This window comes from Cebus imitator, unplaced genomic scaffold, assembly GCF_001604975.1.
Source record: "Cebus imitator isolate Cc_AM_T3 unplaced genomic scaffold, Cebus_imitator-1.0 Scaffold281, whole genome shotgun sequence".
Classification (NCBI taxonomy): domain Eukaryota; kingdom Metazoa; phylum Chordata; class Mammalia; order Primates; family Cebidae; genus Cebus; species Cebus imitator.
This window is the reverse complement of record NW_016107596.1, coordinates 4,220,912-4,244,249: the sequence shown is the minus strand read 5'-3', so window position 1 is coordinate 4,244,249 and position 23,338 is coordinate 4,220,912. Positions and strand designations below refer to the sequence as shown.

General features: G+C 43.9%; 1 protein-coding gene across 3 annotated transcripts in view; it reads left to right on the top strand.

The window, feature by feature from the left end:
- Positions 1-23,338, top strand: part of LMCD1 (LIM and cysteine rich domains 1) — a 64,131-nt gene that overhangs the window by 17,528 nt on the left and 23,265 nt on the right. The window contains exons 2-3 of one of the 3 annotated variants that reach the window (XM_017501604.2): positions 13,552-13,640; positions 17,999-18,332. In XM_017501604.2, coding sequence (XP_017357093.1) covers positions 13,552-13,640; positions 17,999-18,332 — 423 coding nt within the window. The remainder of the gene's footprint in view (positions 1-13,551; positions 13,641-17,998; positions 18,333-23,338) is intronic. The other 2 variants (XM_017501605.2, XM_017501606.2) reach the window with 2 other exon arrangements.

The window sequence follows — 23,338 nt, the reverse complement described above, 5'->3', positions numbered from 1 at the left end:
TGGTTAAATGAATAATTCTAAATTTACTCAAGAGGTAATTTTCTGGAAAGTAACTTGGCTTCTGTAGTTCTGTTTTACATTTGAATTGTGGCAAATGAGTTTTAAAAACAAAACCTTGAAAGTGAATTATGTGCAACGTGAAGCACCATTCACTAATTTCTGTTTCATAAAATTGAGCTTAGAAAAAAGTGACCTAACTACTCTTTAAGATCCATTTAGTCCTAAAGATCTAGGACTTTCTTAAACACAGAATCCAATTATATATAGTGTGTACAATTAGGTCATTATGCAGGGGGAAAATCAAGGAAAGGATAAAACATCTGAACTAAAAAGTGTATTTAGTGTTGGTTTTAAAAACACATGATGCCAAAAAAAAAAAAAAGAAAGAAAGAAAAAGAAAGGACTCTTTTATAAGAAGGATGCTTGTTTAAAACCAGGAAAACGTCTTGCTAAAGGTACTACACTAAAACACAAGTGGTATTTTAACATCAAGGCACCAATGTTGGTTGAAGGGAATCCTTTTCCATGTGCGCGTGTGTGTGTGTGTGTGTGTGTGTGTGTGTGTGTGTATCACTGCTTCCACTGTCATAAAAGTTAACCCAGGAATTTGGGTGTGAGATTCCCAGCAGGAAGCATTTGCATAAGCAAAGCCTTAAGACTTTTAATAACACTGCTGTACATTTATATAGCACATTTCCTTTTAAGATATTAAGATTCAGACAGGCAAGATTAAAAATCCACCAACTTGGTGTGTTATGTCTCCCCTATTTCCAAAATTAACTCCAATAAAAGTGTGTTATCCTTGGAAAGATCAGTAGTGCTGCAAATTTAGAATTCAGACACATGCATGCACAAACACATACATACACACCAAATGGCATTCCTACAGGATGACATTCTTAAGACATCAGGCTGCTGAAATCAGGGGCATCTTATAAAACTGGGGAGGTATAATAAGTAGATATTGTTGATCTCAAGCTTACAGATGTATCCTTGAGAAGGAGTCTGTTAAGAACCATGGAAATCTAAGAACCACAAAACCAGTTAAATTTTAATTTCCAAGTGTAACCTGAAGACACTAGGCCTGGGGACACCAACAGCTTGTTCTCATTTAGGAAAGGTGGGGTGGGAGGGGAGTTACAGGTCCCCAAGGGAGCTTTATTTTCCTCTGTCTTGATTTCCCTCAAGCTACTTGGTAAATCACTGAATAAGATTCCCAGGGGATTTGGATAACTTCTGGCTCAAAGTGAGGCTGGTGGCTTTACTACATTTTCCTAAAAGCTGCCAGAGCATACCTAGGGAAAGAAAAAGACAACTCCAAGAGAAAAAATAATTGTGTCGGAGCCTCTGGAAGCATTTAGTTTGGCAAAAAATGCCAGGTCAACTTTTGCCCTATAGGAATCCCTTTCATAGGCAATTAAAACAGTCAATGCCCACCCTTTGGGACTCTGAGTGAGCTCAAAAGATCCGTGAAAAGTTCAGAACTGGAAGGAGAGCAGAGGACCATCCTCTCACTGACTGAATTAATCAGGTAGCCGCTCAAATAATGGGCTGACTTTTCTAGAAATGTGAACAATTCTCAAATAAACAGCAGAGAATGGTTTTGCCTCTTGGCTGGTTTTCTCAGTCTGCCTCTGCACAATTTGCTATTCATGTTAGGCTGGGCAGTGTCTGCAGCTAGTTCAAAGGGAGCTGGTGTCAAAGGAAAATATTAGTTCAGCCTTAAAAATCCTATCACTTCAGTCCAGTGGGGTCCTTTATACATAAGATTTGTGGGCCTGCTTTGGATACAACACCATGTAAATATAAGCTATCAGCAAGAAGCTGGCAGCCACAAAGGCTGGTTTCCTTTCCCCCTAGGTCATCATCGTGTTCACCCTGCCAACAAAATGTTCAACAAGGAGTCCATGTCCTGGGCCGGGACTGCCAGATTCCTAGATGTTCCATGCACCATCACGCAGATCCAGTCACCCAGCAATGAATCGTTGAATTTAGTATTTGGAACTTTTTGCCTTGTTCCAAACTCCTCTTTTTCAAAGTGACCCCAACTCCATCCCGTTTGAAAGATAAAAGAGAGATCCTGTGACTGTTTCCATGTTTCCCCTTCTCAAAGGCTGTAGACCATGCCAACTGGGAGAAGGATCCCAGCCTGCAAATGATTTTATAGAATTGCTACAGCAACTCTGTCCTCAAGTCCCTCACATCAGGCTGTTCCAAGACTTGCAAACCCTTGAAAAATGTACTGAGTTGAGTCTTATCACCTTTTTGTCTATTTTTTTATGACAGTGTTAAAAATACAAAAGAGTAAAATTATCCAAAAGGCAGACAGAAGAAAAAGAAAAAGGGGCAGATAGTCTCCTATCTTGGCTAGCAGAGCACTCACAGTGTCTGCTCCCTTATGCCAAATGATACGGTGATGAGAGGTAGACATTGCTGGTAGATTCGGTTGGTAGACCAGATGGCCAAGGGAACTGTGATTGCAATAATGGATTCTTAATCAGGAGGAAAGTTTTTTCTCAGGATGCAGATGGTGGGTTCAGCTTCTCAGGTGGAGTACAGTTTTAGAACAAACGCCATCACCCAAACCCTTAAAGGCAGACTTCTATACGCTTACTTCATTCATGGCCCAGGGTCTGGGTATTTCAGCTTTCTGGAACCAGTCTCAAATCAGTGAAGCTTGGCCAGCAGAGAGATAGGGCAGGGGGAGGCAAGGGCGAGGTCTTAAACAGAGAAAGCTTTCATTTTCTCTTTCCCTTTCCACATATGGATTTGCTTTTCTACTCTGTTTTTATAGTCAGATTAACCTCTTTTGTTCACAGATGATGTGAGCCTTGGTGGTCTCCAATTATCCCCTCCCCTGGAAGGGAAAGCAGAGCTACACAAGTGATTACGAGCACAGCAGTGTTCCATGAAAGGGCATCCATGGTGGCTTGGAGACTTCAGCAGGGAGGAGAGTGGGTATCTAGTCTGGGAAAGTCAGAGTACATCTGTGGAGAAGGTGATAGGAGGAATTGGCCAGCCTTTTCCAGAACTGCCCAGGGGCATGTTCGTCAAGGAGCCTGAATGCGGTGCTTGGAACAGAGACTTCAGGGACAGCTGCCCTGGAAGTCACAGCAGCAACAGTTCCCTTTCACCCGTTCCCCAAAGGCTCTGGGGCTACCATGCGTTGCTCCAGCCTCTCAACTGCTCCAGCTCGTGTTGGGCTTCTGTGAATTTTTTCCTCCTTTGTGACCACCCTGATTTTAACTTAATCTTACCCATTAGACATGACATGTTGAGAGAGAGAGACATTAAGGGGAATATGGTATATTTTGCCCCAAACCCAAATTGTCCCTAGAATTGAACCTGTAAAAACTAATCTTGAGAGAGGGGAAAAAAAAAACAGAAAAAGAAATGATTGAACTAATTAATTTTAAAAATTAAAAATTAAAGAGAATATGACATTTCTTATAAAGAATAAAAAGTATTTTTTCATTTGGTACACCAGAAACTCCTGACATCACAAGATAAATCCATCTGACTCTTCCAACTACAGCCAGTTCATGAGATAAATTTAACACGCACAAACCACGTAATAGAAAAAATCATGGAATCTTCACCCTGCAGTGCTGCCGATTCAGGCACTTCTGCCATCAGCTCATCATTCACCAATTGTGTTCTCATTCTGTTGCTTTAAATAGGATTGATCTTTAAAAACAAAACAAAAGTTTTCCATCCATAGAATTCTAAGTACTAGATCAGTAAGGCTCATCTCAATTTGTTTAGTCTGTGCATTTTTATCCTCATTACACAATTCAGGAAAAGAGTCTCTAAATTGAAGGGATTTCTTCACATTTGTGCTTGTCCAGACAGAGGAATAGGAATGCCCAAGGAGCCACCCTGGAATAGAAATAGATTTGAACACAGACACACACACACACACACACACACACACACACACACACACACACACACACAGCTCCCTGAAGAGCATCTGTCATATGACCCCTAATGTAGACGAGGTCTTTGTTGTTGTCTGTGTGAGACTCTCTGTGGTTTTAGGATGCACTTTATCCAAGTCATTTTTTTGACTGACTTCCGCCACAAAAGTGGGCTGCAAGCCTCACTCTTCCATATCATACTTGGGAAGACAGGATTCTCTTGGCCACAGCCTAAAGCCCTAGCGTGGGGCTTGCCAAAGCTTGGGGAGGTGAGTGAGCAAGAAGCAAAGGACAAACGTGGAGCAGCAGTTCTGCTTTAAGATTGGAGGGAGCAAGATGGGGAACATTTGTTTTACATTACAACAGAAAAAAATATAGATTACGGAATAGGATGCAAAAAGTCACCCTGATGTTTAAGAGCAAATAGACTGGAAAGGGTCGTCATTTGACTTTCCCCCAGCATCCCTGGGTTTCCAACCTCCTGGCCTCCTCCTCTGGTGACACACAGGACCTGTCTCAGGAGGAAAGGCCAGGCAGAGGATTTACTTTCAGAAAGGGCAACAATGTAGACTTTAAGTTATGGGCAGGCAGTTATCCTATTGGCGAGTATGTTGATTCCATTATTCTGTTAAGATTGCGTAACCGTGTTTTGGCAATTCCTTGTTTTAATTCTTGGGAGCTTCAAACAGTGGAAGAAGTCCAGACCCTTGTCAAGATCCCAGTATTCCTTTTTTAACTTTTAATTTTTGTGGGTACATAGTAGGTATAGACCCCAGGATTCTTAAATGGGAAAATGAAAAAAGCCTTCCTGGCTAGGTCAGGCCACTTCCCAGAAAAATTATACCTCTTAAGGAAAAAAAATGACTTCCCATGCAGCTTGTAACCATTTGGGTGTTACACATTCCTGGCTGGGCCCCTTCATCTGGTGGGATTCCTCAGTCCAAGGTGGGGAGGGTTTGGGGACTACTGCTGGCCTCAGGCAGGGCAGAGCGCCCCAGAGAGGAGTCAACTAGCCAGAGAAATTTAGAGGAAGAGGAAGGGCTATGGTTTCCCTTTGGCCTAGTTAAGAGAATTACTGGATTTGGCACCAAAACCTGTGGAGCAGGCTTGTGCCAGGGCTGATGTTGAAATGGCAACAACAAAAGCCAGATGCTGTAAAAACTCTCCTTATAGGGAATGGTGGTCTACAAGCTGAGTATGAAAAGGAAATTTTTTCAGCTTAATTGAGGTATAATTGACAAATAAAAATTGTATGTCTTTAAGAGGTACAACTTGATGGATTTATGTTGTTATTGTTGTTGCTGAGACAAAGCCTCACTCTGTCACCCAGGTTGCAGGCAGTGGCACAATCACAGCTCACTACAACCTCAGCCTCCTGGGCTCAAGCAATCCTCCCACCTCAGCCTCCTGAGTAGCTGGGACCACAGAAGTGAACCATCACACCCAGCTAGTTTTTTAATTTTCCATAGAGATGAGGTGTCACTATGTAGCCCAGACTGGTCTCCAACTCCTGAGCTCAAGCAATCCTCCTGCCTTGGACTGCCAAAGTGCTGAGATTACAGTTGTAAGCCACTGAGCCTAGACCAAATTGATGTTTTGATATTCATATACAGTGTGAACTAATCAAACTAATTTTTTTATGTAGTGAGAATACTTAAGATCTACCCTGTTAGCAAATTCCAAGTACAGAATACAGTATTTTTAACTATAGTCATGATGCTTTACATTAGATCTCCAGAACTTACTCACCCTGCCTAACTGAAACTTTGTATACTTTGACCAACATCTCCCTGTTTCTCTCAAGCCTCAGCCCCTGGCAACCACAGAAACTCTTCTGTGTTTCTATGAATTTGACTAGTTTAGATTCCACATATAAATGAGATCATTATATTTGTCTTTCTGTGCCTGACTTATTTCACATAGCATAATGTCCTCAAGTTCATCCATGTTGTCATAAATGGCATTATTCTTGATCTTTTTTGAGGCTGAGTATTATTCCATTGTGTGTGTGTTTGTGTGTGTGTATGTGGGGGTGTGCGCCACATTTTCTTTTTCCATTTATTTGTGGACAGACACTTAGGTTGTCTCCATATCTTGGCTATTGTGAACAGCGCTGCACTGAACTTGGAAATGCAGATATCGCTTCGAGATACTGATTTCATTTCCTTTGGATATATATCCAGATGTGGAATTTCTGGATTGTATGGAAGTTCTACTTTTAATTTTTTGAGGAAGCTCATACTGTTTTCCATAATGGCTGTACCAATTTACATTTCTCCCAACAGTGCACAAAGTTTCAGGAAGGGAGATAATTAAGCCAATGAGCCTAGAGCCTAAAAATCCAAGTTAGAACAGTTGAAGTTACAATGATGAGACCAAATAATTCCAAAACTTGTCTGCACATTGGTATCCCCTGGGAACTTCCAGAAATACGGATGCCTATAATCAGCTCCCAGGGATTGTGGTAAAATTGGCCTGGGGTACAGCCTGAGTTTGGAAGCATTAAAAGATCCCCAGAGTTTAATGTTGCAGACAAGTTAGGGAACCACTGTTGTAGCCCCTTGATACTCAAAGTGTGGTCTCTGGAACAGCAGCATTGGCTTCTCATGGGAGGTGGGTAGAACTATATGTCAGGCTTGCCCCAGACTTGCTGAACCAGAGTGTGCATTTGAGCTAGATCCCAGGTGGTTTTATGCTAATCACAGTTTGCTTACTTTGAGGAACACTGCCCTCCTCACACACCCAGACCAGGCAAAATCCCCCTGTTAAGGGACAATCTCATGGCACACTGTTTCTCCATCCTAGCACTGATTGCATTTGTAATTTTACATTTGTGTGAGTTGAGAAAAATGTGTGAGGGCCGCAAAATATCTGGAAGAGGCTTCTTGGCATGGAACTATATTGCAATGGTTAAATTAAAATGTGGATCTGGAATTCAGATACCTATGTCCAAATCTAAGCTCTAGAACTTTGACCCTTTGAACCCCACTTAATTAGACAGACTGGATTTTCCCAGGCTTTTCTGGTTTTTGTACTAAAAAGTTCTACATCCTAGGCACTAAACAGTCTGGTGCAAACCAAGACAGTCATCCTTCAGTTAACTCAAATGTAACCTAGAGGGACGAACAATATATCAGTGGTCTCACACTTTGTTTATCAAAATCCCCTGGAGATCTTGAACAGCAATGTCTGGGTCCCACTTGCAGAATGTCTCATTTCATAGGTCTGGGATAAGGCTTGAGAATTCTCTGTGCTCACAAGTTAGCTGCTGTCGTGCTGCTGCTTGAGGACCACACTTTGAGAACCACTGCAACATATCTCCCTTATAGATTTGTTGTAAGATTTGCACAAGGTCAGGCTTAGCACAGTGCCTGGAAAACCACAAATTCTACAACTTGTTATAGCTACAATTATTCCTTTTGATTATGGAAACGATGGGACTAAAGCTGGTCCCTAAAGAGTGGGCAGGCCTGAAGCTCTCTGAGGTTTAGATGAGCATGAGCAAAATCCCAGAGTATGTGTGGATTTAGTTCTGCAAGAAGCTCAGGCGGTTGGAAAGAGAACCTGGGTGGAAACAGTAAATAATATGAAAATAGAGACAAATCTGGACAGGTGAGGTGGGCCACGTTGCGGGAGCCCATGACATCTAACATCCAGCAACCTTTATTCCTTTAAAAGTGATTCAGCATAACTTCAAAATGAGACAGGCACTAGTATCCTTAATACAGAAAAACTATGAAGAGTTGGGAATAAACCCAGAAATGACTTGCTTCTTGATTATCATGGATTTTGCTTCTATTTCTTAAGTGAGAACAGTTTCTAGGTAGCAGTTTTCAACATGTAGCTCCCAAGCCACTGTTCATCCAGGCATCTCCCATAACTTGGGTCCCAGTGTGAGCTCCAGCTCCCAGATCTGGTCCTCAGCCTACACAGCCTCTGGCCTTTCAGGCTTCCACGGAGGCAGCAGACAAACTAAGTGAAATCAATATCCTGTCACTTTTCTCCCGCAAACTTAGCCTGTGGTTCTGATTCACTTTCTCCTCTGGCCAGTGCCCACCCCCACAACCGCAACTGTGCTTAAAGTCTATTTGTTGCCTTGAACATCTACATTTTAGCTTATTGAACAGAATAGGAGCGAGTAGTAGAAAGCCTGGGGCCAAGGTAAATGTTTCTAGACTTTGTCCTGCTGCCCCCAGCCCAAACTTTTCCAGCACCCCTCACCCCTGCAGACACATTGTCTCTCCTTTTTGGACCCAACTGGCCCAATGCCCAGAGTCAGAGCTAGACTCCCAGGAGTGCTGCTTGGGATCTGGAGACTCCTGGGATGGTAAGAAGTCACAGGTTCTAGGTTGCAACAACATGTATGTGAATTAACATTCTTAGTGGCAAATCCTGTCAGTTGTAGGAGCTTTGCGCATGAACAAAATGTAAAATATCTACTTCCTAGGATCATTATGAAAATCAGCTGAGATAAGGGATGTGAATATACTTTGTAAACTGTAAAGTGCTGTGCCCTTGGTGGAAAGTGCTATAGCAGATTGGATAAGAGCACAACTCTGATGTAAGGCCTGCCTGGTTTCACATTCTAGCTCTACTACGAGCTGTTGAATCTTGAAGAAGAGGCTTAACCTCTTGAATAAAACCTATGGGTAATTATCAGGGCATGTGACACTAAGATACAACTTTCAAAAAGGTAGAATTTCAACCGTTATGCAAATATGAAGTGAAACTTAACAAAGATTGTGTTCTACTCATCAGTGAGAGAACCAGCATGGTGTTTAGGCCAGTTTAAAAAGCACTTGAGGAATTAGATATTTACAGATAATTTAATGTTAGGATAAGATTGATGGGCTACTTACAAAACTAGTTAATGTCTTCCAGTACAGTAAACCCTAACATTTGGGGTTATCTTTTTTGAAAGGGCAGAAATTGTTTATGTCTCTATTGGACCAAGATCTGCAAGTTAACATGTTACTTCACCAAGTCCCGGAGCTGAACAAAGTAAATTTCTCTAGATAATCCTGTGGGGATGAGGAGAGTCAGTGTCATATTGCCTCCATATGACATTGAATGTGCCACTCACCTTTCTGCCTTATGTCTGAGTTTTAAATACTTTTTTGGAGGGATGGGGGGACAAGATGGAGTACAGTGTCTTTTCATAGCTCACTGCAGCCTTAAACTGCGTAGCTCAAGCAATCCTCCAGCCTCAGCCTCTCAAGTAAGCTGGAACTACAGGCACGTACAGCTACACCTAGTTTTTTGTTTGTTTTCTTGTAGAGATGGAGGTCTCACTATATTTCACAGGCTGGTCTCAAGCTCCTGGCCTCAAGCAGCCCCCGTTCCTCAGCCTCCCAGAGTGCTGGGATTACAGGAATGAACCACCACATCTAATAATTTTTTAACAATAGTAAATACTTATTTCAATTTACTACCTTTTAATGTTACATGATGCTTACAACAGCCCTATTGAGACAAAACAAAAATGAAAGGGCTGGGATAATTCATTTTTCAGAGGAGGAAACTGAGTTACTCCATGGGGAAGAGGCTGAGATGGAAGGAGAACCCCCATTTTCTAATTCCAAATCCCATGTTCATCCCTAAATTCTCTACTGTATTTTTTCTTTCACATTTTTCTTCCTCTCAACCCTACATTGTTCTTGGTGACATTTTTTTCACCTCTACGACTTCCCTCGGGGTTCATCTGAAGGCAAATGCGTAAGTAAAGAGGAGTCCCAGCATTGCCCCTGCTCCTTGCATCCCCAGGGGTCTCATGGTCTAAGTCCTTTTAAGTCCCTGCCACCATTCAGTTTCTCGATAATATCAGATGAACCACATCCTACTAAACCGAGCCAAAGAAAATCATCAAAACATTTCTTCCTCTTCTCAGGAGAAAGGACAGATTAGATGCTGCATTCCAAGAAACCTTTTTTTAAGTGATGGTTTCTTTTAAACTCTTCTATTCTCAGCTACTGTGAGACACAGAGCCCACATCAGAAAAACCTACTGTTTATAAACTAGAGTATCTCACTTGGAACTGTGGCTGACTGATGTTTTCCCCTCCTCAGTAAACGAGATTGTTCTGCGTTGAAGATAGGGGGGTCTGTCTGGCTCCTGGATGAATGGCATGCAGTGCACAAATGACTATTTATTGCATTAAATAGTCAGCCAGGAAACTAGCTGCAAGTGTGGCCTGATGACCTGAATCAATTTCTTCCTTGCAAGGCCATTTATTTTTCTCTCCCACATACTTCTGTTGCCATGGAAACCATCCCACTAGCAGATGGAGACCAGGGCCAACTCTCTGCTTCCTGAACCTCCGTTTAGTTTAGCGTCCTGGCCCAACCAGGCCAGATCGCCTGCGTCTTCACTTGCCTGACTGCATGGGGCTTTCTTTGTGCTTCTTGAGATTTTTAACTTGGGTTCTCTTTAGGTGATGGGTAGCAGAGCACCGTGAGGGCAAAGGGCTAGGAATGGCCTCGCTTAATGAGTTAATCATTAAGTGTGGGACATGAGTGAGCACATTTTGTTTTTACGTTTTGTAGAAAAACCTAGTCAGAGAGGCAACTCTTTTTATAAGTCAAAAAAAGGAGAGAATAAGAAAGTATAGGGGTGTGTCATTAGAAAAATAGTTCCTCTGAAGTTTCCTAGCATTTTGAAGCTAGAAAAAAAAAATGCATTGAGAACATCTAATTTGGTGTCTCTCAAACCTTTTTTTGTAAGATGTAATTGATGACAACAACAACAACAAATGCTCAATGCATAATAAATGTGTGCCAAGCCGTTTTCAGGCAGTATCCCACTTAACCTCCTGGTAACCCTGTGAGGCAGGTTGCATTCCCATCATCCCTGTGACACAGGTCAGGAGCCTGGAACTCAGTAAGCCTATTTGCCCAAGTACAGTGGAGGAAAGGGGAAAACCTGGGACTAAAACTCAGGACTAAAGCCTGGGCCTTCAAACCCAAAAGGGCTGCTTGCTCTCCCCTTCTCTTCTTGCTTCTAGCGTAGGCTGGCCTGTTAAAGGCTCGGGAGCCTCTACACATCCAGTGCCTGCCATTTGTATTTGATCAGGTAATTCTCTCTCCCACTCCCAACCAGGAACCGCTTTGTAACATCTCACAAAATGAGGATCCTGCAGAACAGAATGTGGGCAACCCCAGTGCAGTCCAGTTCCTTTTGTTTTCAGAGGAGATGCTTTAGGCTGGGCAAGGAAATGACTTGTCTCCAGTTACACAGCTAATAAATGCCAGAGTTGGCACCCAAAGGCCAGACCCCTGCATCGCAGGCCAGTACTCTGCTCTGCTGTTTACCTACGTCACTATTTCTAAACCAAATCCTGAGTCTGCAGACAGACTGCAGCTCCACTCCACTCTCCAAGCCAAGCATCAGAACTTATCCCCTTGTAGAATGAGGGTTAATTCAACTTCTCAGAAGAACAATAACACTGAAGTGTGCAGGGTGCTTTGCCACTTGGAAATGCTTTCACCTATCTCTCCACTTTCCAGGCCTCCGGATATATTTGAAATGGCCCAACAACGAAGCCTTATTCACAAATTGTATACCTCCCAAAATAAACTTTGAAAGACTCCAATATTAAGTGTGTAAAGATCACTGCCTTTCAATTAGGAGAACTGAAGGTATCAAGAAGGAGAGGTGGAATTGAGCAAGGTTATATGCCAGTGGCTTTAGGGACCAAAGTCCTGCCTGTGAATGAAAGCTCTTCAGCTTAGGAGAATGAGTTAGGAGTAGGTGTGTTTTAATTTTCACTTTTCATTGAAAATTCATTGAATAGGCCTAAATATAAACATGCTTCCCTCTACACGCCACATATGTGCAACATGGCTCTCACTCCCTGAAGCTGTAAATATGTATTGAACAAGGTGACAGAGTGTGTGGGGACATGGTGTAAACAGCAGTCACCAAATAAGAGGCATGGAGTGAAACATTATTGTGGGAAGATTTGGTGCACAAGAGAGGTATTGTGAAGGACAGCTGTCTCTTTCCATATCTGTGAATTCTACCACTGGCAATGAGGATGGCTTCACAAGTTTCACTGCTTGTTTTTTCCCTTAAATGCAGAGAGTAGACCAGTAGCATCCAAAGAACATGCTCAGATTGCACACCCTACTCATCATGCCTTCCACACCTTTTTCACTTCACACATTTTCTTCCTTCTGCTAGGCATCTCCTTCCCCTTTTCTGCCTGTCTATCTTGCACAGCCCAAATCCAAAGTCACCTCCTGTAAGAAGAAGTCACCTGCTTTGATAAACTCATATTTCCCACGAGTTTATTAACACCTTCCTCTGTGCTTCCAAAATCTGTGGCAAAATAAGAACAGTTACCATTTCTAGTGCCTAATGCAGTCCTGCATGTTACATATATTATCTCTGTACCCACTTGGCAGGTAAGGAAACTGAGGCTCAGTATGTCCAAGGCCATACAGCCAATAAGTTGAAAAGCTCAATTTGGAACCCAAGTCTCTCAGACTCCAAAGCCCAGGCCTTTTTTTACTACACAACAGGCAGCTTCCCTTACCTCTGACTTACCCCTTACAGGAGCAGGAGATGAATGTGTTTTCCTCTCCATATTTCCCTAGCTAACTGTGAGTTCCACAAGAGCACACCTGAGTCTTATATTGTATTCCTGTGCCTGGTACATAGTAGATGCTAAATAAATGGTATGTTTGTTGGATAAGATGCTTATCCCTTTACATTACTAGTTGATTGAGCCCTGCTTATGATGAAATCATAATGAAGTACATCCCTGTACCAAGTTGTCCCCAACCCCAACCCCAGTGGAGAGCTGGGTAAGTTTCTCAGCCAGCAGATTCATATTATTAACCCACTTCTTCTCCAATGCTAATGTAATGCAGATCTCCTGCGAATTTTGTTAAAGTGCAGATTCTGATTCAAACAGGCTGGAGTGGGGCCTGAGGGTCTGTATTTCTGGCAAGCTCCCAGGTAATGCTTCTGGTTTGAAGATGCCATTTGGGTCTAGACACATCAGCAGCAGCAGCCAATGCACTTCTGGTACCTTTGACCGGTAACAAGTAATAAAACCTGTCTCATACACTGTTCTCCTTCCAAAGGAGATTTTAAGTGCTCATGTGATTTTTCAATGTTTTAGGAAAATATTTAAGTTATGCTTCGAGCTATAAACATTTGGCTGCATGCACATTTGTTTTTGCCTGTAGCTTTGGTTTAATCACACTCTATCAGTAAATCACAAATAAATGAGAGAAAAGAGACACTCACTGGAGATTCCATTCCAGCGACATGTAGATCAGGAGAGTGGGTGAGGGTGGGGGATAGAGCGGATAGATGGTCACTCACAGCAGGCTGTTTCCAACCAGTCTTGATGTTTAGGGACAGCACTGCAGGCTGGGAAAGGATGCTCATTGTATTCTTGCTGGGAAGAGCCCCACCCATCCACACTTGCCTACTCTCTGGCCCCATTCCATGTTCCCGTTTGGACTTCTCACTTCCTGGTAAACAGTTTGTGATGGCTTATTGATCTCAAGCCCTTTGAACCCCACACAGTCCTTTTGCCAGCATGCCAAGTCTTTTAGAGGTCAAGCATCTCCGGTCCAAGGTGTTTAGAAGGAAAACGCCCTCTTTTCTGTTCCTTTTCCAGATGTCCCTGGGCCAGCTGCAGTCAGCAAGAGGTGTGGCATGTTTGGGATGCAAGGGGACGTGTTCAGGCTTCGAGCCACATTCATGGAGGTAACAGATTTTGTCAGGAGGGTCCCTGTCTGCCTTTGTTACTTGGCTATCCTCTCGGGGAACCCTGGTTGCTTTCTCCGCTGGGACTGCTTTGGTTATATGCATTGTCAGGGAAGGATGGCTACAGAGTGAAGGCACTCCTGCTTGGTCCAATTCAGAAACATGAAAAAAGTCCTTGGCGGGGAGAGAAAAGATCTGAAGAAGGAAGTTAGCACTTCCTAAACCATTTCAAGGTAGAGTCCACCAAGCCCAGCTCAGCAAGAATTGCTCTGGGAAGACCTGGGTGCTTGTCCCTGGTGCATTTGGGGTATGCCTTGGGGTTTGGTGGATGGGGTTGATCTCTCCCCACTGCACTGTCATTGCTGTTGATGTGTTTTGGTCTAGAGTGGCCCCTGGGACAGCAAGAGAGGTCATTCTGTCAACAGTACTTAAAAGCCAGGTATTCATTCATATCTGCATGAGAGGACCGTAAGATCCAGCTAGACTTGGCTTTCCAGAGATTTTCTTTCTCTTTTTCCACTGAGGATTCTGAGGGCAAGAGTGAGGCTGCCACATTGCACAGTCATCGGGTGGCATTCATGTCAGCATCTATGTGGGCAGCACCTCTGGAGTTGTGCAGAGAATAGACGGTGAGACTGTCCCTGCAGCCCTGGGAGAGGAAGGTTAAGCTCTGTGGAGGACACAAAGAAAGAGTTTTTATCATCACTGCTGTAGTGTTGCCTTGGGCACTCAGTGGGGAACAAAGTTTGGAAGGTGTTTTTGCAGCAATACTGACTTCCTTTGTGAGATGGAAATTGTAAAAATAACTACTTACTCATGAACTGAGTGAAATATTTTTTATTTAAACATTGAAATAACCCTAAGAAGTAGGTATTACCATCTCCATTGTGTTGATCAGGACATTGAAGGCAGGCAATGGGGAAATGACTACCAAATGATAGGATTTGAATTCAGATCTACATGAATCCCAGTCCCATGCTTCTAACCATTCTGCAGTACACTGGGCCGAGCTTTCAGGGCAGAACACGATTCCCTGACTCCATTCCCTGACAGTTCTGAACCTCAGAGGAGCTCACATGGTCTTCTGGTTGCAAAGGACCTTCAAGGTCACCTGATTCAGGCTTCTATTCCCTGCAAAAATTCCTTCTGTAATTTAAACACTCCTAGGAGGAGTTCTCCACACTTTTATTTTGGCCATTTGAGCTCTTTCTGGCCTTGAAAGAAGGTCAACTTCCTTATCATTTCAACCCCACTGGTCCTGAATCTTCCCCTAGAATCTCAGGACAGCGTCGATTCCTCTTCAGCTCTTGGAAGACAGCTAGGATATCTCCTTTTAGACTTCTTGAGCCAGGGGAAAATGTTATGTAAATGCACCCACCAAGTCAATTCAGTCAGTTTCCCCTTCTCTCAAGGATCACAGCCCTGTGCTCCCTGCTGTCCAACATCTGAAAATGGTCATTTAGTGTATTTTTTCTGGTTTTCCACTTGTTTAAGAAGCAAGGACAATTCTGGACCCTGTTTCTCGTGGCTGCAAGCAGAAGTCTCTTAATATTGTTTTAATCACTCCATTTCCTGTCATCGTACAAATGATTTGAACATCAAGTGATTTGTCTTTGAGAAAAACAGACTGAAGCTTGTAGCTCCTGCATATCAGCTGTCATCCTTGGTTGGAAGAATCCAGATAGGGACTTAAATTAGACTCAGATTGAAGCAGTAACATCAAAGAAGCTTAGGAGGGAAATCCCATTATACCCTTTTATGCTCCAGGTTTTAAACTCTCAATTGTTTGAAAGACATTTAAATGACCAAAGTGCCAACCAACGTGGTTTAAAAGGAAAGCCCCTCAACTAATCATCACAGGACAGAATACAGTCCCAGGTTACCAATGACAGATTGCAGAAATGGCCATGTTCATGCCGCTGAGGATATTTTGGGGTAGGTCTGTGTCCTCTACAATCTGAGCACCTAGAAAGAATAGGGTGGGGTGAGAGGGGTGTATTCCTCATGTATAAAGTCCCAGCAACATGCCCGGTCACGTGAAGAGTGTGAATAAAAGGGGAAATTGTGTTTATACCATTTCAAGGAACATCTCAGATCTGTTAGCCTTTCTTTTTGTTTTGTTTTAAATGTTTTACATTATCAGGCTCCCTAATTAGCATCCTGAATTCCACATTAACTGAAAAAGCAATGGGCAGCCTCCTCATTCAGTTCTATTTATGGAAAGGGAAGTCAGAAGGTCAGATGGGACACTGAAGAGTCAGGTTCCTCTGTGTCCCTCCATGCCAGGATTTACTTTGCTTTCCGCCTCTTCCTACTCCTTCCACTTCCAGTCCTGCTGTTCTCACTCCCCACCTGTCAACCACTGATAGGGCCTATTGCCTGTCTTCTTAAAGAACCAGACTCCTAATGCCTGGTGCTTAAAAGGGATAAGCAAGATTGCTGAAGCTACAGGGCTGTGATTATTATTGATTGTGAATCAAATGCAAAACAAAGCAACCCATTTTTTAGAAGGAAAACCTTCTCATTTATGCTTTGCAGCACCCTTAGGGTCATTTTCTCTTTTTTGTTACTAGAACGCATCCTTGAGATTGTCGATTTTAACATTTGTCAAACTGCAGCCCACTGAATGTGAACTTATACTGCGAACTTTTTCAATAGCATTCCAAATGTCATGCTCCACACCAGTGTATCAAAGTCAAGGAGCAGCTTTGCATTAAAGAGGGGTGTTTAACCTCCTTTAGCCCACTGTTTTCCAAACTCACCACTAAGCACCGAGCCTTTTTTATGTGCCACATACTAACCTCCTGGAGAACTGCTCCAGGCCAGCAGAACTACCCCAGATTTTAGGCAACTTTTCTGCCCCAAACGTATTCTACTTTATGTAGTTTCCATCTGATTTTCTGTTCCTCCCCCATCCCAACTGTAAGCTCCTTAAAGGTCACAACAAGGCCTTCTTCTCTTCATATTCAATGAGGGGTTTTCAACCTCTTAGCACAGTTACATTCTGAGTCTCATAATTCTTTGTTGTTGGAGCTGTTCTGTGAAATGTAGAATGTTTAGCAGCATCCCTAGCCTCTACCCACCAGACACCAATACCACTCCCCTACCCTACTGGGACAATTGAAAATGTCTCCAGACACTGCTAATTCTTTCCAAGGGACATTGCTAATTCTGTCATTAGTTGAGAGCCACTAATGCAGACCATCAATGTAGCCCCACAGTCAACATTTGTGATATTCGATCAGACGTATTTACATCCTGAGTACAGGTGAGAAAAGGAGGGTTCCCTCAGCCTTGCCGATCATTCAGCTGCAGTGACCTCCCTTACTGGGCCTCCCTCATCCTTGCAGTTGGCCTTGACATTGCTCACTTTACTTAACAAGCTCTCAAGTTGCCTGCAGAGGAGCATCTGAGACCCAGCACAGCCTGCCTATGGAAACAGGCCAGCAAGAGAGGGGAGCGATTCTCCTCTCATGCCATAGAACTCTCTGGATTTCTAAACCTTAACAGCGTCCCACCAAGTAGCCACACATTTTTTTAACTGTCAAAGAGAAGCATAAGGCTTTTTAGCACATTTGAACCATCCACAGGATGTGTTTCCTTCTCCTGACAAAGCCTTCCCAAAAAACTTCTATCTCCCCACCCAGAGGGGTTTTCTCAGCTCACTCTCTCCCCGCTGGGTTCTGTTCACAAATTTCTTGAAGAAAATGTTCACTGTATTCTAATGTCAGTATGCATGCTAAAGAGTTTAAAAGTTGCTGAAGCTACAGGGCTGTGATCTGGGGAAACAATTTTAATAATTCTTTAGAGCAGGAGTTAGCAAATTTTTTTTGTAAAGGGAAAAAGTAAGTACATATTTTAAGCTTTGTGAGCCAGATGCTCTTTGTTGTAACTACCAACTCTGCTGTTGTTGCCTTAAATCAACCCCAGACAATATGTAAATGAATGGGCATAGCTGTGTTCCAATAAAACTTTAAGAGCAGATTGTGGGCCAGGTTTAGGCTATTGGCCATGCAGACTACAGCCCAGCTTTATGAATGAATATGGCTGTGTTCCAATAAAACTTTATTTACAAGAGCAGACTGTGGGCCGGGTTTAGGCTATGGGCCACACAGACTCCAGCCCAGCTTTAGAGCATCTCTGATGAATGAATCAGCTTTTGTCATGGCAACTACCAGAAGGGAAAACATACCACTCTTTTTACCAGCAAAAGTTATATCCTGTTCCTCAGTGATAGATTAATACAAAGACTGTCATTTCCCAAAGGAAGGTCCCAATTCCAAAGCCCTTTATGTCTCAGGTTACCATTTGTCTGCTGCTAACCTTTCTAACTTAAATTTTTTAGCTTGCTTTCAAAGGGTAGAAGCTGCTAGCAGGAGAATCTGCCTCTCTTTCCTGAATGTTAATCTCACTCGTCCTCATCCACCCACCCCCAGGAAAATATGCAAGTCTTGCAAATGCAGCCAAGAGGACCACTGCCTAACTTCCGACCTAGAAGACGATCGGAAAATTGGCCGCTTGCTGATGGACTCCAAATATTCCACCCTCACTGCCCGGGTGAAAGGCGGGGACGGCATCCGGATTTACAAGAGGAATCGGATGATCATGACCAACCCTATTGCCACTGGGAAAGATCCCACTTTTGACACCATCACCTATGAGTGGGCTCCCCCTGGAGTCACCCAAAAACTGGTAAGATAGCTTCCCCTAACCAAGCAGTCGTTTTCCTATCCTTGTAAATACTAGCCATGTCAAGTGTTTCTGAACTTTAAACATGGGGTGGCAAGAGATCAAGGTCACAAAAATGGCAGGAGTGGCTGTGGTTTCAGCCCTGCCCTTATATCATGTGATGTTGAAATGAGGACTATCTGGGCTGCCGTTTTCCCTATCCATGAAATGGGTAGAGGTATTCATATGGACCCTAAGAGGCCATGCAGCTCTAGTACAGGGGCATTCATTGTTCCCTTTGGGCTCCTCACTTCTGAACAAGAGATAGTTTATCACCCAAAATTCTGAGTACTTGTCTCCATCTGCAAGATATTCATTTTCCCTCAAAGTAGCCCTGTACATGCCCTTTGCAAACCTGTAGGAGAGCAGAGAAACAGTTCTCTCTTCTGCCTAAATGCTGAAGCCTCTTGGTCTTAGAAGGGAGAACTAAACTGGTTTTACGCAACCTTGAACAAAAGCAACCAGATAAATCTTGAGTAAATGATCAGAGAGACCCTAAGGAGGGCAGAAAGGACACAGCTCCAGAGAGAGCAGGTGACTTACATAAGGTTACACCCTCGCCACTCACTGGAATCCCTGGGATCTGCAGAAGGTCTCCCTGCCCAGGTCTCATCCCAGACCACTAAGTCAGAAGCTCTGACTACAGAATCTAACTCATCAGATGTGAGCATTTCATATGACTCCCTCTGCAGCCACCTTCAAGATCCAATGAACCAGACTGGGGCTCCTATAATCTCAACATGTGTAGAAATCATCTAGGGAGCTCATCAAAATGCATCCAGCAGGTTTAGGGCCATGCTGAGATTCTGCATGCCTCACACTCCCAGGTGATGCTGATGCCACTGGTCCCCAGAACCCCACATGTGGAGTAACAAGAGGCTGGATGATTTCTATAAGTTAATGAGATTTGTAGAAGGTTCAACAATTTTAAAAATGCAAGCATGGCATTTAGTTGAATATTTGCTGGAAGAAAAGGAGTGCCTTTGGAGCCCTTCATAGCCCTATCCTTCAGGCTCCTCCATGACTGCCATCACTGTGCTGTCACTCCCAACATCTCAACATCTCATGACACTCTGACTTCCTCCTTCCAGTGCTAGAAGACACCAAGCTCTTGCCCTCTGTGGGGACTTAGCACTTGCTGCTCCTCTTTTTTGAAAGGTTCTTTTCTTGCTCTTCACATGGTTGGGCTCTTCCCAAATAGTCCTTCCCCAGATATTCAATTTACAATAGATGCCACCTGTCATCCTATCACATTTTTTCTTTCTTTTGGTTTCTTTAAAAACTTTTATTGCAAGTGGACCATCTTAGATCTGTGCCTAGATATGAGGGCAGACACCCTGCCTGTCCTGTCAACCATATCATCCCAGCACCCAGCACAGTGCAGGGTGTAGGATAGGTGTGACAAGTGTTAGTGTAATGTCACAGCCTTTTAAGCCAGAGATGCTCCAAGTATGGGCTGTGGACTGGAGCTGTTCCACACAGTCTTTGCAACCTGGACACAATGAGAAAAGTACAGACATTAAGAATATATGTTGGGAAAATGTTACAGCAATTTGACATCCAACCGTGTGATGAGAGGAAAACTCATCTCATTGAACAGAATTCCACTGTGGTCAGACTCAAAATGAAATCTCGTGGGACATGCACTACATTCTAATCACATGAGAGAGACCACAAATCACTCTGCAGTGAGTGGAAAAACAAACAATCCTTCACCGTAGAGAGTTTGAGAGGCACGGTTCTAAGCTGTCGCCTTAAGCGGGGAACATCCTTTCCAGATAAAGTGAAGAGAGGCTAAGATTCTTTTCTTAACCTTTCCTTTTAAAAAGGAAAACCGCATTTTAAAAGACTTCAGCATCCATGAACTCAATCATCCTGTAAGGCAGGAATTATTTTACATGTAAGGAAACACAGAATGGTTAATTGGCCTTCAAAAGTTTTTAGTGCTAGACAGGGGCTGGTCCCGGGCCACAGAGCGTGGCCACAGAACAACAGCAGAGCCACATGTCCAGTAGTTCAGAACTCAGATCTCCCTCCACCTCCAGGTCTGGGTAAGCTATCAAGCAGGTCTCCAGATGTCAGTGGAAACTAAAGCAAGGAGCTCATGAAAGAGCTGGTTGCTGTCTTCAGGGACCAGCTGGTGAAAATCCCAAACACATCGACCCCAGACTAATCAGGGTAAGGGATCAGCAGGCAGTGATTAATGCTGGCTCATAAAACCACACGGCTATAAAGAACCCCTCTGTCTGCTCTGCACCTGGGCATCTAGAGCAAGTCACTTAGATTGGACAACTCTTCCTTTCCACTCACCTTCCCAAGTTTTTTTAAATCACTAAATGATCAAGACTGATTATATTTTGGGAATGGGACTTGCTATCTCTCATCCTTTGCAACTAGAATGAAAACCTGAGCCTTTAAATGCTGATAACAATAAGCCTAATTGTGGACATTTGTTAAGTATTTACTGTGTATCAGCCACTGTGCAAGGAGCTTTCCATGCACAATCTCATCTAATTTTCCAGCATTGTTAGAAATATACTATTATTACCCTCATCTACAAAGAAGGAAACTGAGGCTCAGAGAGATGATGCAGTGATGCAGCTAGCTAAATGTCCCACAGGTGATTTAAGTGACAGAGCCAGGTCTTGAGCTCAGATAACCCTGACTCCAAAGTTTGGGCTCTTCCCTACCAATCCAGGCTAGGCCAGGAAAACTGGCAGGTGTGCGGGGAGGCAGGAAGGAGCAGGTACCCTGGGTTGGCATTTTCAGGGAAGGCTATCATGAACAGAAGCGGCCTGAGTGTGTCTTTGAAAGCTAGCCAGGATTTGGGGGAAGGAAAGAGGGAGAAGACAAAGGAAGCCAGCATCCATTGAGCATTTGTCTATGTATCTCATGAACATCTCACCACTCCCTTTGTGCTGAGTATTTTACAGAGGAGCAGACAGAGGCCCGTGAGGAGCCAGCACAGGGGTGGCACTTACTCACACTTTGCCCTCTGCTTTCACACCCATGGCAGGCATCGCTGATCAGTCAGAGTGTTGTTTCTCATTGAGTCCTCATTGGCCCTCAGGACCCTTCCAAACACAGCACTCTAGGTCACCACTATGGACTGGGGTTGTCTTGTCAGATTAAGCCCATTTACTGTTCTTGGCTGACAGCAGAAAAATCAGGAAGAGAAAAATCAGAACAGGGTCTCCGGATTCCAGAGCCCATTTGTGTTTCACCGTCTATCCCCCAGGGTGTAGGAGCACCTTCCCTTCCACTTCGATTTGCATTTTTAGTTTCTTTCCTGATACAGACAGATTATTGGAACCTCTCCACCCAAGATGTTCCAACGAGGTTGCAGGGCACCAGATAACTCAGAAAGGTCCTCAGGAAAAACATAAAACCTAAACCAACCTTTCCAACTGGTCTGAGAAAATGCCTCTTGCTAAAGGTTACTTACAAAGGCATTTTCATGACTTAGCTCTCATGATGTAGTCAGGTATCAGACGCAGGTAATATAACGTAGTCAGGTATCAGAGAGATACCTGGGAGATTCTCTTTCGGAGTCAGAACAGTGCCAGGTGGTTGACTCCCACCCAAGCTTCTGTCCTTGTCATCCCCTTCCCAAGTCTATGCCAATCAATAGTTGTTGCCTGGAGGGCTGTGTGAAGGGGGATTGTGAGGGCTTGATTAGCAACGTTTGTGAATAGTGAGCAGTGGTGGGAGTCTCAGACCAGCCAGGCATCACAAAGTACACAGCAGTGGCAGCTGGATGCAGTGGCCTTGACAATGCAAAGGCAGAGAGCCGGCACCCAGCTGAAGCTTTTTTTTTTTTCTTTTGTCTTGAGACAGAGTCTCACTCTGTCACCCAGGCTGGAGTGCAGTGTGGCAGGATCTGGGCTCACTGCAACCCTCGCCTCCTGAGTTCAAGCGATTCTCATGCCTCAGCTTCCCAGGTAGCTGGGTCTACAGACACATACCACCACACTCAGCTAATTTGTGTGTGTGTGTGTGTGTGTGTGTATTTTTAGTAGAGACAGTATTTTACCATGTTGGTCAGGCTGGTCTCAAACTCCTGACCACAAGCAATCTGCCTGCCTTGGCCTCCCAAAGTGCTTGGATTGCAGGTGTGAGTCACCGCACCCAGCCCCAGCTGCAGCTTTGAGCTGCAAAAGGAACACTGGGTCTCTGGGAAGGGAAACTCCCTTTCTCCAAGGCTCCAGCCAGGAAGCCCATTAGCCCTACATCCACAGACACCCAAAGCCAGTGCAGAGCTGTGAAAGGACACCATGAACACAGGGGTCAGCAAGTAGCTGGCTATTGAGGCCGCTGCCCCAGGATCCCTAGCACAGTATTTACTATAAGGCTTAGAAGGAAGGGGTATAGGCCCTGGAAAGCCAGAGAAACAGACACATCCAGGGAATGGGGGATCCTGGTACCACTTGATGCTTAAATACCCCACTAACCCTAAAATAATGATTAAAAGGAAACACCTCCAGTGACTGGGGAACATTTTTCCTCTTTGAAAACATCCATCTTCTAGAGAGGCAGCAGAGAAGGGCTTGAGACTCATGTTGCTGGGTTCAAAGCTGTCTCTATCACACACTAACTGTGTGACCTTGGGGAGGTTACTTAACTTCTCTGTGCCTCTGTTTTCCAAGAGGTAACATTAGTACCTTCCTTGTAGGGTTGTTGTGAGAATTAATGGGTTGAAGTGTGTAGCACTTGGAGGAATGCCTGGAGCATAGAAAGCCCTCCCTAATCGTTGGCCGTTCCTATCATCCCTTCAACTGCTGAACCTGGGAAAATCAGCAGTCTTCCCAGGAGGGCCAATTACTCTCCCATGAGCTGAATCAGCCTGGACAGGGCTGCTTCAGCACTTGGTGTTAATAAGATGCTGGCCAGGCCTGATACCCACTCTAGCAGAGTGAGCCACGCTCTTGTTTCCACTTGTCCAAAATCCTTCTTTAGATTCTGGAAGCCCT